Source organism: Antechinus flavipes, chromosome 4, assembly GCF_016432865.1.
Source record: "Antechinus flavipes isolate AdamAnt ecotype Samford, QLD, Australia chromosome 4, AdamAnt_v2, whole genome shotgun sequence".
In the NCBI taxonomy this organism is placed as follows: Eukaryota; Metazoa; Chordata; class Mammalia; order Dasyuromorphia; family Dasyuridae; genus Antechinus; species Antechinus flavipes.
In genome coordinates this window covers 5,626,477-5,642,698 of record NC_067401.1, presented here as the reverse complement: position 1 = coordinate 5,642,698, position 16,222 = coordinate 5,626,477, and the positions used below count along the sequence as shown (strand labels likewise).

General features: G+C 44.5%; 1 protein-coding gene across 8 annotated transcripts in view; it reads right to left on the bottom strand.

The window, feature by feature from the left end:
* Positions 1–16,222, bottom strand: part of AGAP1 (ArfGAP with GTPase domain, ankyrin repeat and PH domain 1) — a 612,588-nt gene that overhangs the window by 365,883 nt on the left and 230,483 nt on the right. For all 8 annotated transcript variants that reach the window (XM_051999115.1, XM_051999116.1, XM_051999117.1 and 5 more), the window contains exon 2: positions 3,531–3,589. In XM_051999115.1, the coding sequence (XP_051855075.1) occupies positions 3,531–3,589 (59 nt within the window). The remainder of the gene's footprint in view (positions 1–3,530; positions 3,590–16,222) is intronic.

The following is a 16,222-nucleotide window of genomic DNA, read 5'->3' as shown; positions in this document are numbered from 1 at the left end:
GAGGAGCCGAATAAGGACTGTTCCCTTTACCTGAATGACTTATTGTTGGCCGTACTTTTATAGGTCTTTCTCCCCAATAAAACCTTTTTTTTATCCAAAGAGCCGCTCATTTCAACATAAGAAATGATGGACTCTGACCCTCACTGGAACATTAAATTCTACAGAATCGGGGAAGGGGGGTCACCTCCTTCTCTTAAGGCCATGGCAGGGGAGAAAAGACATATTTACAGTGAGGGAGGGAAGCGTGTTGTTCACCTTTGTACCTCCTCATGGCTGCAAAGGACTCTGCTCAAGGAGGGCATCCTGTCAATGTTTATCGAATAAGAGAATTTGGCGGCTCCTTTTCTTTCTGTGACTGACCCGATTTCTGGGAAATGGAGCCGACAGGGAGACAAAGCCGCCCCTTCCCCACCGGCTGAAAATGGAGAAAACGGCAGCGAGGGGAGAGTTTGGATTACTTCACTCCTGGTGTGATAATGAGTGTTTTCACGCTATCTCGGGTCAGAAGGTAATGGTGGAAAGCACATTACGCTGAGCGCCGGCAGCTGGAGCTTGCCTTCTGAACTCCCAACTCAAAAACTGCAACCATGGCTAAGTTAAGTCAGAAATGCAGGTCACCTAATGGAAGGAACATAGACCTGAGGCAGGAGGGATTCGGAGGGCAGGGCATCGAATGCCCTCATTTTACAGATGGGGAAACTGATCCCCAGAGGGCAGAAGGGCTACAGAGGAGACTCGAACTCACATCTTCCAATTCCAAATCCAGAGGCACCTGCTTCTTCAAAGTACAACTGAATCATCAACCTGGTTTCCCCAAGTGATATTTGTAGTTTATATCTGGACCCCTTCTTTCATCGGTGGCTTTCCCCGTGTACCCACAATTACCCCCAATTCAGGATCAATTCTCTTTGTCTTCTTTGCCCACAAACCTAACCCGACTGGGATGGGAAGTCCAGCCCAAGAGAAAGCTTTAGTCTGGATTATCCCCTTGCCGGTGGCTTTGAGGCTGGTCAAGGAATCTCTGCATGGGCTTTTTCTGAGAAATGGTCACTTACTCACCAACTTGTTTTTATCACTCACAGATCAGTTCTATTTGCGAGTCATAAAATACGTTTATAGCATGCCTTTAAAAAATTAAATGCTGATGTCTTTATTATCATAAGAATCGTTCTCTGGATAGAGAACAAGAAGGGATAAAGGTGATGTGAAAAACCAGGTGCAATTTATTATTATTACTAGAATAAAAGCTTTTCCCCCCAAAATATACACAGAAATAATTTTCAGCATTCACCCTTGGAAAACCTTGTGTTCCAAATTTTTTCCCTCCTTTCCCCCACTCCCTCCCCTAGATAGCAAATAATACAATATAGGTTAAACATGTGTGATTCATATATATATATGATTCAAATATATATATATATATTTCCACAATTATCTTGCTGTATAAGAAAAAATCAGATTAAAAAGGGAAAAAAATGAAAAAAGAAAAAAATGCAAGGGAAAAACCACAAAAACAGTGAAAATACTATGTGGTGATCCACACTCAGTCTCCACAGCCTTCTCTCTGGGTGCAGATCAGGAGCTTTTAAAACAGAAAAAGGGAATAATCTGCCATGGCCAATTTCAGTTCTGGTTTTGTATCCCAGTGCTTAACAAATAGTAGGCACAAAATGTTTGTGGCAGCCCTGTTTGTAGTGGCTAGAAACTGGAAATTGAATGGATGCCCATCAATTGGAGAATCTGGGTAAATTGTGGTATATGAATGTTATGGAATATTATTGTTCTGTAAGGAATGACCAGCAGGATGAATACAGAGAGGACTGGCGAGACTTACATGAACTGATGCTGAGTGAAATGAGCAGAACCAGGAGATCATTATACACTTCAACAACGATATTGTATGAGGATGTATTCTCATGGAAGTGGATTTCTTTGACAAAGACAGATTCTAACTCAGTTCCAACTGATCAATCATGGACAGAAACAGCTACACCCAAAGAAAGAACACTGGGAAATGAATGTGAACTATCTGCATTTTTGTTTTTCTTCCCGGGTTATTTCTACCTTCTGAACCCAATTCTCCCTGAGCAACAAGAGAACTGTTCGGTTCTGCAAACATATATTGTATCTAGGATATACTGCAACCTATCTAACATATATAGGACTGCTTGCCATCTGGGGGAGGGGGTGGAGGGAGGGAGGGGAAAAATCGGAACAGAAGCAAGTGCAAGGGATAATGTTGTAAAAAAATTACCCTGACATGGATTCTGTCAATAAAAAGTCATTATAAAATAAAATAAAATAAAATATTTAAAAAAAAGATATTTAGCAGATCTTATCTTCACTGTCACATACTTGATTAAAAAGTATAGAGAATCAAAGATCTTGCTTTGCTTATTGTTTATTGATAATAATAAACAATACATTTGCAAATCCTTAAAAAAAAAAAGATTTGTTTGCTGAACTGGGTCCCCCCCACTTCGACCACTGCATTTATCATGGTCAGTTCCACTTAAGTTTTTTTTTTTCCTAGTAAGTTTATTTATTTTGAATGTGCACTTTACTCAAGACTCAACAAATGCCATTGACATTTTTCCAGAGCAGACGCTAGACACTGCCCAAAAGTAAACTGCTCCTGCCCTCGGAAGGCTTACATTCTACCCAAGGGGTGAGCCAAAGGGAGTCTAGACTATATACAAAGTCGCTATCAAGTCCTTAGAACTAAAGAGACCGAATAGTAATAGTGTAACAAAAGGAGGGGATGAGGAGGGAATCTGGAAGTGAATCCTATGGGAGGAAGCTCACGGAGGCTCCACCACTGAGACAAGGGATTTTAGGTCGAAAGCCAAATGAGTCGGTGACCAGAGGAGCAAACCGAGGCCCAGCTGAGACTACCTTCTTAGGACTGGGACGGCCAATAGTTCATAGATAAAATAAGGGGACCAAAGAGTTCCGTTATGTAGCATCGAAGCCTTCTAGCTGCGAGATCCCCGAGGGAAGTCCAAGTGCCCCGTGTTATAGATCACAGCGCCCAGAACCAGCCTGGCTGGGACCTCGGGGCAGCTTGGTAAGGAAACTGGTGCTCGGGGACATTGGGTGGCAGACAAAGTCACACGGGCGTAAGGGGCCAGTTTGGGATTCACACCTGGAATAAGCCACCGTACCGCCCGGGCTTTCTGCGCATTGTGTCCAGGACTTGCAATAGGAAAATGTAAAGTCTTGCTTGGGTCAAAGAGAGACTCTTCACCATCCAAGAGGCAGTGGGAAGGATGCGGATCCTGGAAACAGGACCCAGAGGCCAGAAATCCAGCCCGTCAGAGAGAAGCCTGGGGCACCCTTGGCCGGGCTCTGTCTGAAAAGGGGTGTAGACCCTCAGCTGTGGGCGAGCTGCCTCCCACGAGCAGACCTTCCCCACGGCTTCAGGAAAGCTCTGCTCTTCTGTCTCGGCAGACGTCCGTCCCCCGGCTCTAGCAAAGCGAGAAAGGGGCCGAACACAGACACCCACAGAAACAGAGAAATGGATTACTCACCACTTTCAGCTCTGGCACAGACCGACTCAGCGTCCATTCCTGGCTGTTCACGAACGCATCTGTAAAACAGCGAAGGGGGAGGCAGATGTCAGAAAGCTGGGACGCCCAGATTCTCTCCAGACAATCACACCCCTCCCACCAGACAAAAGCCTGTGAAGTACAGGGAGGAAACGGAAACCAAAATCAGAGCCCGACGCTTTCGATCGCACCCGCCTGGGCGGTTTGGCTCTGGGCCGCCCGGCGTGGAGCTCGCTCTCCAATAGTTCCAGGCTCGTCCGGCCTCGCAGTGAGAGCCAGTCGGCCCAACTATTCTCCACTCATGTGATCGGTCTCAGAGGGCCGGGATGGAGCCATACTGTGTGTGAAATGGGACCTCCTCATCCCCGAAATACACCTCAAAGCACATGGTCCACTGAGAGCAGCTGAGCAGCTTCTCTGTATTCTAACCCTGACTCCAACATGGAGGAGTGGTGGACAGTGCGGAACCCAAGCGTCCCTTTCACACCTTCAGGACTTAAGTACCCTCTTAAGGGTCTCTGATTTTCCCCCTTGTCTCTATTTTTTGGCTGTATGACTCTGGGAAATCACTTAATCATTACTGCTTCAGCAACTTTCTGGAAACTACAATTTGCAGAGAAAATTGTGCTGGTCAAGGACGGGACTTCCCAGCTTCAGTCCCCATGCTTAGTATGTCCTAGCGTAGGGTCATGTGATCGCCATGAGAGGTAAGCTCTCTGAGGATTTCTGCCTTTGCATGTACCAGCATTTAACACAATGTTCGGTATGCAGCAGGTGCTTAATCAATGCTTATTATTTTGAAGGGGACGCCAAGCACAGAGTTAGACAACATTAAACAGATATCACACTGGTGAATGATCGCTTGCTTAAAAAAATAAAATGAAAAGATGATTTCTTAACAGAAGCTTGCACAAGACTAGGAAAATACCTCAGCAGAGCAAACAATCTCCATCACTATGGATTCAAAACATGAATTGAAACACACACAAGGGTTGCGTCAGCTGGACCCACATTCAGAACTCCTGAGTCGCCGCGTCCATAAAAGGGCCCAAATCACATGTGTTTACACTGCAGAATTCAAAGAATGAACACTAGCTGCGGTCAGAGGCAGCAGCCTCCGGGCACGTGAGCACCCCCTTCCTAGCAGCTGGCATCCTCTGGGGACACCTCAGGGGGCAGGACGCGAGCCCTGGGGACCGGGGGCACCTGAGTTCGGATCCAGTTAGAGAAGGAAGCTCTGTGGCTCCGGGCAAGTCACTTAACCCCTCTCACCCTCGATCTGTAAACTAGGGAAACAACAGCAGCAACTCGCCAGGGTCATGGGGAGGACCCCGTAAGGCAAAACTTTAAAGCACTTTGGGAACCTTAAAGGGCTCTCTAAAGGGGCGTTAAAGTTTGCCTAGCACTTTGTGGCTATTCCATGGTCTCAGCCTTCCAATAAGCCTGTAAGGTAGGGACTAGAGGGGGAATGGGAGGAAGAGGAAGACAAGAAGGAGGAAGATGAGAAGGAAGAAGAGGAGAAGGAGGAGAGGAGGAGGAAGAAGAAGAGCAGGGGGAGGAGGAAGAAGAGGAGCAGAGGGAGGAGGAGGAAGCACTAGGTTGCCCTCAGAACGCTGAATGCTTCAACCACAATATCCCACAAAAAGTAGATACTCCTACTAAGAAGAAGGCAGCGGAGTTGAAATGATTGCTACTGAGTCGTTTAGTCCTCTCTGACTCGTTGCGACCCTTTGGGGGATTTCTCGGCAGAGACTCGGCCATAGTTTGCCAGGAACCTGAAGCCAGCAGGGTGACTCGTCCAGGGTCACACAGCTGGTGTCTGAGGCTCAGGTGTTCCCGCCTCCAGGCGCCGGCACTCAGAACCTCGAGACCCCGAGATGGGCGCTGACAAGGAAAGCGCCCCCCAGATAAAGCCAAGCACTAGGAGACATTAAGGTCCGGGACACAGAGAAACGCTGAGGATCCACGGCGGCGTGTAACCCGAGCTCCGGTTTCTATCTCATGACAAAAAGCCACGGCCTTTTACAAATATTCTAACCTAAGTCACTGGTTTTTGATCTTGCAAATGACAAAGCCTTGGTCTGACCCAGAAATCACTGTTTTTAGGGTTAATTTAGGGATATGAGAAGATTAACCCTAATCCAGAAAAGAACATATTCCCACGGCCTGCAATATGTCCAAATACTCGATCTGTGTCGAGACAATTAACGGGGCCGCGACAGACTCGGGGCCGGGGTCGGCCCCTTTCCCAGACATCCCGGCCCGTGCGGAGACCTGACGGCGTTCTGGAGGCTGATGGGGACACTCCCCGTGGGCCCACTGCCAGTCATGAAACCCTCTCGTCTCACAAATGACATGACACATCGCATGTATTAATCACATCAAGCGTTTCTACAGCAAATTATCCGCAAAGCACCGCACAAACATAACCTCGATTTATCTTCACAACAACCCTGGGAGGGAGGGGCTACTGCTATCTTTCTGCAGATGGGTAAACCGAGGCAAATAGAAGTGGAGCGCCTTGCCTAGGGCCGCAACCTGGTTTTGAGCTCAGTTCTCCCTGATTCTAGGTCTAACACACTCTTCACCAACTAACTCTTCTGACTAAAGCATGACCGGGCCAGGAGGCTGGAGAATGGAGGGTACCTGAGATAGACGTGGACCAGCCACCGAGCTCCCTCCCTGGCAGGAATCTCTCGGGTCCTCATCTCCCCATCTAAAACAGCCCACTACTCCATCCACCCCCAGCACGCCAGGCTCCTGGGCTCCTGATTTATTTTCCCATCTCTGCTGTCCTAGCTCCTGACCTCCTGGAGAGAAGGCCTGGGGTCCAGCCTTAGATTCGCCTGGTTCCGGGACCAAACACGTCACACCTGGCCCATGGCTCACCTGTGTCTGTTTGTCTGTACTGTGGGAAGGACCAAGGACCTGGCGCTGTGGGAGACACTGGAGATACATGCAAAGACAAGGAAGAAACCGTCCCCATGACTGAGGAACTGACATTCTTCAGGGACTTCACAGGATGCGGGAAATAGGCTGAGAAATGCGGCCAGAGCCTCCAGAAACTCCCAATACTAGAGTCGGGGGGTCGGGCCGGCCGCTTACAAAGAACCTGGTACAGATTTTACAGAAATTGGGCCAAACATTATAGGTTATTGGGGGAGAGGAGAGAGAGAGAGATAGAGAGAGGGAAAGAGACAGAGGTGGGGAGAAAGGGAGAGGGAGACAGAGAAATACAAAAACACACAGAGATAGACAGAAGGAGAGGGAAAAAAGAAAGAGGGGGCAGAGAGGGAGGGAGAAGAGAAAGAGATCTAGATAAACTTCTCCATGTACCCAGACTTTAACTCAGCACACAGAACTTTCCTAATTAACAAATGAAAATAATACAAAAGCTCTAGCTGTGAGGGCAGAGGAAGATCTCTGCCTCCTGATGCTCCCCTGGCTGCCTTCAAGGAAAGGGCTCTTGACAAGGAGCTGGCCTGGAAGCCAGGGCGGCCAATAAAGGCCCAGAGGGACGTGGGGGTGGGGAAGGATGTGTAATTCAATCCGGAGCTGGAGTCTTCCTCATGTCGCCGTCAGCACCAGCTCATGGCTGCTGGTTCTGGGCCACTTCCAGCAGACAGTCCCAGGTGAGGGCAGGGCCATGCTGAAGAAATCCAGTCCCCCAAGTTGTAGAAAATGCTACCGAACCATAGTTTTCATACAAACATGAGCCCGTCATCCTGGCCACCTTGGAACAAGCTATTTCCTTTCCCTCTTTTTCAGGAGGTAGTTAGGCTTAAGTGCCTTGCCCAGGGTCACACAGCTAGTAAGTGGCTGGAGCCAGCTCTGAGCCCAGGTCCTCCTGCCTGCAGGGCTGGTGCTCCCTCCATAAGTTTTTCTCTCAGAAACTTGTCTCTAGTTCAGAGAAGGCATCAAGTTGGCCATCACCGGCTGTGAATTTCAGTGGTGGGATCTGAACCCGAGATTTCCCGACTCTCTACTCCATCCTGTTCCTCTCTCGACCTTTCTCCTTAAACCACAAATCAAAGGCCGGCTCACACTTGATATTCATTGAATAAAAAACCCCCTAAATTCTCATAGTCATCTTTCCTCTGCTCTAAGTGATTAAAGAGCCCTCCTAATGGTGACTGAAAGAACATTCAAGGAGCACTCTGCATTAATGTGCTACCATATTGGATTTGTTATAAAGCAAACTCGTTTACTGCTGTTCAGACAAAGAGAAAAACCTCTTATGGCATATGAGTCGATGGCAAATGGAGATAAGGACGGTCCTTATTTGAGGAAGCATCTATCAAGTGGTCTGGAGCAAAGAGTCTGAAGGGATGGAGGACCAGGAAGTGAAAGTGGACAAATTACAGGGTAAGACTTGGAGAGCCACACAGAAGGGACCTAAGGGCAGCAAAAAATTGCTTTAATAAGCAGTAATTAACAGCCCTCAACGTTCAAGGCCGATGCTTTGTAAACACCGATATTCTCCCGGTCGTGATGCGCGGCTTCGAGATGGTCTTGGAAGAGTTCCAGTTGGCAAAGGAGATCCGTGTGGTGGGCAGAGGCAAGAGGTAACAGCAAGACACAGGCAGGGAAAGTAGCCCGGGGGGAATCATCAGATGGATAGCTACAAGGACAGGGAGCTGGACAGGGCCTGTTGCCAAGGGGAGGGAGAGCTAACATATGGCTTCCAAGTAGCACTGAGACTCAAATGAGGTCTGGAGAAGGAAGGCTCCTGGCTGGGCAGATGACCCTCATGGAGAATACAGGAAACATCCCAGCAAGAGTCCCAGAACAGAAAAGAAGGAATGGAAAGAGGGCAACCTGTACTATGACAGGGAGGGTTTAAATCAAGGAATATTCAAGTCCACCAAAGAAAAGTAGAAGCAGGTACTAGGTAGGGTAGGAGAATAAAATACAGCCACTCCCTTAAGGAGATTAAATTCTTTTTTTCCCCTGAGGCAATTGGGGTTAAGTGACTTGCCCAGGGTTACTCGACTAGGAAGTATTAAGTCTCTGAGACCAGATTTGAATTCAGGTCTTTCTGAGTTCAGGGCTAGTGATAGGAAATTAGATTCTAATAAAAGAAATACAATTGATTTAAAAAACAAATAATTACGATATGAAATGAAATCTAAGAGTACTCCTTGACTATCCTTGTTGCAAGAGACAGTGTGGAGGGGCAGAGAAAAATGGAGGGGGAAATGAGGAGACAATAATTATAATGCCAGAAAAAAATTAAAAAGAAAAGAGACAAGAAAATATTTCCAAAATACACAGGCAAGAGTGGAGAGAAGTTGAGAAGGGAACAAAAACAAGCAGGGCGGTGTTGGAGCTGCCATTGAAAATTCAATATATACTTTAAAAATCGTACATGTTAGAAATTCATCCTTTACTGTTTGCACTGGGCTATGGGAAGGTTTGTGTGTGCTGGTGGTTGGTAAATTAGTTCATAACAAAAAAAAAAGAAAAATTATTTTTTTTAAATTTTATTTTATTTAATAATAACTTTGTATTGACAGAATCCATGCCAGGATAATTTTTACACGACATTATCCCTTGCAATCACTTATGTTTCGTTAAAAAAAGAAAAATTAAAGCAAAAGAAATTGAATCTAAGAAATGAATGAGATGTGGGGAAAGGCTATCATGGTACTTTGAAGGAAGAAATGACTCTTTTTCAGTGAGGGAGAAGAGGGAATATTTCAAACAAAGGGAGACCATGGAGCTGAACTTGCAGTGATAGGTAGGAGTTTAGCAAGTACAAACAGCTGAAGGGCATCTCAGGAATGAGAAGAAGTACGATGGAGGGATGGAATCAGGAAATTATGCGTCATGGAGAGTTTTAAGTAGAATACATTCAGGGAAACAATAAGGCTTGTACCACTTAAACCATGCCCCAGAACAGGATATTTGTGTTCTTCTCAATGATATTCACAGTGACCCCCCCCCCAAAAAAAAAAGGTATAGGGAAAATCAGCTGGATGGCAAAGATCTACCATCCAGATCTACCATCTTGCAATTGAACATCCTGATGTTTCCCAGATACTCAAAATCCAAGAGTCATGATTTCTTAAGACTCAGAATTACAAGTCATGCAGAGGTCAAGAAAAGCACAGGGTGATTATGGGTAAGTTGCAACATATAATAAATAATGATGTGTCCGTGAAATAAAAAATAATCGTAGTAGTAGCAATACAAATAATAATAATAATAATAATAACAGTTAACATTGAAGCTTTTTACAAAGAGCTTTATACATATAATTTCATTTGATGGTCACAACAACCCTATAAGCTAGGTGCTATCATTATGCCCATTTTATAGATGAGGAAGTTGAGGCTGACACAGATTTGGTGATTCATCCAGAGTCAAACAAATAATATAGTAAGTGCCTGAGGCAGGACTCGGTCTCCCAGTCCGATTCAATGGTCCATCCATTATATCGCCTAGCTTTAGTATGACTAAGAGGCAAAGTAACACAAAAGGAAACACCCAGGACATGGATGACTGGAAAAGATACCATGGTCAGTCCAGGGTCACCAGATGGATGCTGATGGACCAACACCAGTATACCCAGAATATTACAAAAGGAATACAAGACCCTTCCTCCCTGTCTCTGTGCCCCATGCAGATCCTCCTTGGATGGAACAACCTCTGTATTGTCATGGGAAAGAATCACAGGATAAAAAAAGGGTGGATGGGTTTCCGTTGGAGCTGACGAAACACATACTTAATCAAAAATGTCTCTGCCCTACCCAAGAACTGGTAATACAATATCATTAGAAACTGAAGTCAGTATTTACAAAGTTAGAAGACACCAACAGATAATTTTGTGTGGATGAAATTGAAAATGAAGGAAAAATGAGTCAGAGATTACTTGAAAATAAATCCTGTTCCAGGCAAATAGCCACAAAGAAATGGAGAAAACGATCTGGATGGTGTGGAAGAAATCCTAATGTGGAAATTCTCTCCATAGACACAGAGGGGCAACTATCCTGCTCAGAGAGTTGTCTAAGATACAGAGTATAAGTGACTTGTCCAGAATCACACAGAGAAGTATGGGACAGAGGAAGTTCATCTCAACTCAACATCCATCATGAATGCTGTCTCTCTCAGGAACTAAATGGACATTTGCCCTTCCCTTTTATTGTAGTTTCACATCTTTTGAAAACATATACAAATGACATACATGATAATTATAACAACCAGATCAACATAGATTCTTAAAGTTTACAATGTCCATTATCTTAATTCTTCATTTGAGACTCACAATAACCTTATAAATACTACAAATATTTTTTTATCAATCCATTTTACAGATGAGAAAATCAAGGTTCATAGAAATTATATACAGCCTCTCAAAGATCTCATGTATTAGGTGTGATAGGTATTAATATCATTCTCAATTTATAAGTGAGGAAAAAGGCAGAGATAAAATAATTACTCCGTGGCCATATAGTTAATAAGATCAGATCTAAATTCAGGTCGCTGAAAAACCATGCCCAGTTTTCTCCATACTTTACTCCCCTGACTCTTTTATATGTACACTGTAATATAGTGGTTTTATAACAGCTGGGGAGAAGAGATTGAGAATTGCAAGTATTTACTCATAGTAAACTGGAAATGGAGTGTCAGTTATAAATGCTATTGCTGCACTCAAACAGAAATAATTAGACAGATTGTCAACTCAGGTGAGATTCCATGATAAACCACTTCTCTCCCCTTGTTAATAATACTCCACGTGCAACAGATGGTTCCATAAACCTAAAATTGCACTGACAAATGACACATTAATGCATGACCAATATCTACAAATATTTATTTAATATACACTGGAGTGTGATAAATTGTGCCCAGAATATTCGAAAAGGATTCACTAAATGGAGACAATTTTTGAAAAAGAATATACGGATGTTCTCTCTCCCTCTCCTCTCCCTAGACGTCCTTTCCTCGGCTTTCTTTTCCATTGAGAGTGATCAGTCCCGGTGTCTGGTCTAATTTCAGAAATATAGGTTCATTTCACATGTTTTTTGCACCCTTAAACTTGAAGAAGCTTCCTTGCTCCTTAAACAAAGGCAAAGGCCATCACAATGCTTTTGGTTGGTATCTGGCCATGGTGCTGACAAGGAAAGCGGGAGATAGCATTTTCAGTACAATCAATCTACTCAGCAAGGTGAGTTAAAAAATCCACACCTGAATCCAACCATGGAATTTCAGCTTTCAGTGGGAGACAGATTTAGATCTGGGAGGGATCAAAGAGTCCTGTAGGGTGATCCTGTCATTTTAAGGATGAAGATACTGAGGTTTCAAGAGGGAGCCGTAATCTGCTGGGAGAGCTACTTTATCCAAACTCCCTGCAGCAAGTCTAAGGAAAGGACAGGGTTTCAGCCTCTACCTGAAGACCTCCAATAAGGAGAGAACCACTGCACAACACAAGTTATTGGTCCCCTTCCAATTCTGGGCAGCTCCAATTGCTAGGAACTGATCTCTTACTTACACCTAACTTTCTCTTAAAAAAACCCAAAAAGCTACCTACTATTTCTTGTTCTAGCTCTAAGGCCAAGCAGAACAAATTTAATTTCTCTTTGTCTCTTTGGAATAAATGACCATCCTTGAGTCTTTTCTCCTCCAGGTAAACCCCTTCAGATCCTCCAAGTAAACTTCTTCATCCTTGCTACTCTTCTGGATGTTCTCCAGTTCATTGATGTCCTTCCTATACACATGGAGGAGACCCATCACCCTCCTCATCCCTGAAAATTTCTCTTAATACAAACCAAGACCTTTTAGTTGACATCTTGGAATTGCGGTATAGTCAAAAATATCTTGAACAAGAGATTAAGGGTGAAGTGGGCAGGTCTTAGGTTCAAACCCGGCTTGCTCCCTGTTTGAATTGGAGGAACCCACTTCAGTTTTCTCTAGCCTGGTGCTTTCGCTATAAAATGAAAGGCTTTCTGTTTTCTAAATCACAAGAACATTGATGAAAGAGCCAGAAGGATCTGTGATAGCCATCTAGTCACAGGCTCATGAAAGAGAAGAGAAGACCTGGAAAAGCCATGAAATCAAAGCCCCTCCAGGTACAGATGAGGAAGCGATAAAGAGACATGAGCTGACTTGTCCAAATTCCAAAGGCCGCAGCTAGAGGCAAACAAAGGTGAAGCCGGGGTCTCCTCGGCCTCCAGATCCAGAGTCCTCTCCAAGCCCTACCCGGTCTTCTCTGCTTTTATCATCTCATTGACTCACACCAAACTTGCCGTCCAATAAAACCCACAGACCTTTTCCAGACAAACTGTTGGCTAACCACATTGCTGCTATTAAAAAGAGATCTTTTTTTTTTTCATAAACTTAGCAAACAGGAATATTTAGACATTCAAAAAAACTGAAGAGGATTGTATCTGAAACCATGAACTTCAGTTATGAAGTTTGTTTGAATTCACTTTTTTCTAATGTTCACAATATTTTTTTGCGAGTTTTCATTTTCTTTTGTGCTTTATGTAAACGAATGTAAAATTTAAATTTGGAAGAAAGCTCATGGATAATCTAGTCCAATGTCCACATGTTGTATGAGGAAACTCAGACCCACAGAAGGAATCAATCTGCCCAAGTAAGTTCACACAGACTGAAGAGCTAGAGAGAGGATCGAAGGCCAGGTTTTTTAATTCCAAATCCAGCCATCTTTCTCCTCGGTCACGACGTTTCCTTAGCCCTTATGTTAGTGAGTACCGCTGGGTTTGGTTTCATTTAAATCCAAGCCTCTGCCTTGCTACCCAAGCTTCCCACTCATTTTGACACAAACAGGCCAAGCTGCTCTCCAGGGATAAAAGCGAGATGGATGTCGGATTTTCAAGGAGACCGAGAACGAATCCCAGCTTTGATGATCTTTAGAAAGCTTCTAGAAAAGCTGCCCTTAGCACCCCAGATCCCCCTCCTGCTCATGGACTGGGACAGGGAGGGAACAAGAAATCGAAACAGGCTGGGGGATGGTTTCCTAGAACAAGAGAAAGCAGTCGTTTTCCTGAAGTGCTAGAAAAAGTAAGATGGGTCATGAGTCATGGTGGGACAGCCAGTCCTCCACCAACTACCAATGCGAACCATCAGATTTCTGGGTGGCCACGAGAACTTCCCAGATACTTGTTGGGTGAGAGATGGTAGAGGGATGGACAGAGAACACAGAACATGGAATGAGCACCCAGTGACAAAGAGGAGAGAACCAGTCTCTCAGAGATACAGGAAGAAGGGAAGGAGACAGTGTGACAAAGGACAAACAACCCTGGCTCTGAACTAGAGGACCTGAGTTCAAAGCCTGCCTCTAAAACTAATTTCTTGAAGATAAGAAATGACTTCCTAGTCTCTTCTAATTCTATCATCCCTTATCTCCTTGGGTCTCGCTTTCCTTATCTGCAAAACGGGAGCATTGGCTTCCTTTCCCAAGGCTTTGATCCCATGAAGGAGGAAGTAGAAGTCAAGGGAAAAGGTCCTGGGAGGCAATCCTGGTTCTGATTTGCATGAGCTCCTGCAGCTTGGAGAAATCATTTCTCCTCCCTGATCCTCAGTTTTTTCTTCTATAAAGTGAAGGTGTGGGACTAGAGTTCGCCTTTCTGCTTCTCCATTTGTGATTTCGTGAGCCTATGAAAACAATTCTTGGATTTCTCTCCTGAGAGAAACATGTTTCTCCCTCCCTACCCCTCCCCTAACCCCCCCAAGTCTGGACCTTCAGTGAAATTCACTCTGATTACACAATTCTTTCCTTCTGTGCATGCCTGATGAGACTGATTGAGGGATAATTACTCGGAGTTCCATATGATTAAATAATTGTGTCTACTCTATGAGCAGCAATATGTTAGCCCAGGCTCTGCCGTGAGGCACCTGTCAGGAAATTGCTTGAGAGAAACACAAATTTTCCCCTGAATTGAAAGGAGCAGTAGTTGCCTGAATATCAAAGCATGGGTACCGGGGAGAAGCTCGTTGGAGATGGCCCTGGCTCGCTAAGAGGGGCTCCTGATTTCTCCACAGGGTTTATGAGAAGAACATTTGTTCAAAAAATAATAATAATAAAACCCAGCAAAGCAATAAGAGAAGTGAAGGACCTGCTCCCCAGTGGCCAGACAGACACAACAAAGCATCTCGATGATTTTTTTCCCCTCCTGAATGACTGATAACAGGATGCATCAAAAGCCTCCCAAGACTTAGTGCTTGGCAGCCTCCCATTGGAGTAGCTAATAACCTCCATTGTGGATCTCAAAGTCTTCCGCTGAGATGTCTCCATTTATTCAACTGGAGACTTGAAGGACAATTAAATCCAGCACCAGAGATACACATGAGGAAGCTGAGCCTTGATGGATGGGAGACGAGCTTATGGTCCTCTGGGAGAAAAACCAAAACCTAACCCAAGAAGTAACTGATTACTTGCTCCAATATTCTTCAGTATTTCTGTGATCTCATTAAGGTGGGCATTCATTGCCACTGTGTTCATTCATTCAGCAAACGTCCCTCTATGTCGGGTACCAAAGAAACACAAGGAAAATGACACAGTCCCTGCCTTCCAGAGCTTATACTCCTCCGGAGGGAATCACGGGCACACATACGCACAAACCCAACGTCCCCAAGTCTGAGCCGGTGGGGAGGGCACTAGCAACCAGGAGGAATTCAGGAAAAACTTCTTGTATGAGCAGGGACCTGAACTTTGAAGGAAGCTGGGGGTGGGGGTGGAATTGCAGGAAAGAAAGGCAAAGTAAGCCTGAAAGGTGGCAACGTCTCCCTCCCTCCCATTCTCATTGTGATCCGTCCCTGCTCATACAGCCGGTCCATTTCCTGTCCAGTTCCTACTGTGATTTTAGTTCTGACAGCTCGGGAATACTCACTTATAATGCAAGTTGAATTTGAGCCATCAGCATTCACTGATACCCAGGTTCTTGAAGAACAAAGGATGTCAAAGTTTCCAATCAAGAGATGCATACATTTTGGATGAGCAAGAAAGAGAGCTGATTAGCAAATCAACTCTGCCCATGCTCACGGGTCCTTCTAATGTGAAACTTCTCATAGATGTCCTCGGGAAGAGAAGACAAGTCAATTGGTATCAACCAAGAAGCGCCCTGCCTGCTTGTTTCTTTGTTTAATGAAAAATGGAGCCAACTTTCCCAGATAATAAGCAGAGCCTCTGCCTCTCTTCCTCAAAAGGGACAAGGTGGACAAAAACCTAAAGGCTAACTGATTATTGGATTGAAAAGAATCTGAATAAAACTTTGTTTTTTCCGAAAAAAGAAATCATTTTTTAGAGGCAGGAACAACTTGACTTGTAATTTTGTGTTTAACAGTCATTTTCCTTCCCTCGGTCTGTCTTGATGAGATGTTGTTGGAGGAATACATTTTCACATCTAAACACAGAATAAAAACTGTTAAAATCACACATGACTTTATTGAAACACTTTTCTATTTGTGGTACTCAGACATGGCAGCTTCCCAATGACGAGTGCCAGAAAAGTCCAGTATAATAGAGAGAGGAATCCATATTTATGTTTTTAAAACAGTCCTGAGGAGCTCCTTCCAAACTCTTTCTCAACAACAATTCCTTAAGACTGAAAAGACACATTAAAGTGAGTTATCAGCATAGAAGTAAGATATATCGTTCACTTTTTGCTCAATTTTGAGTATTTCTGCACAAGAACAAAAACTTCCTCGTT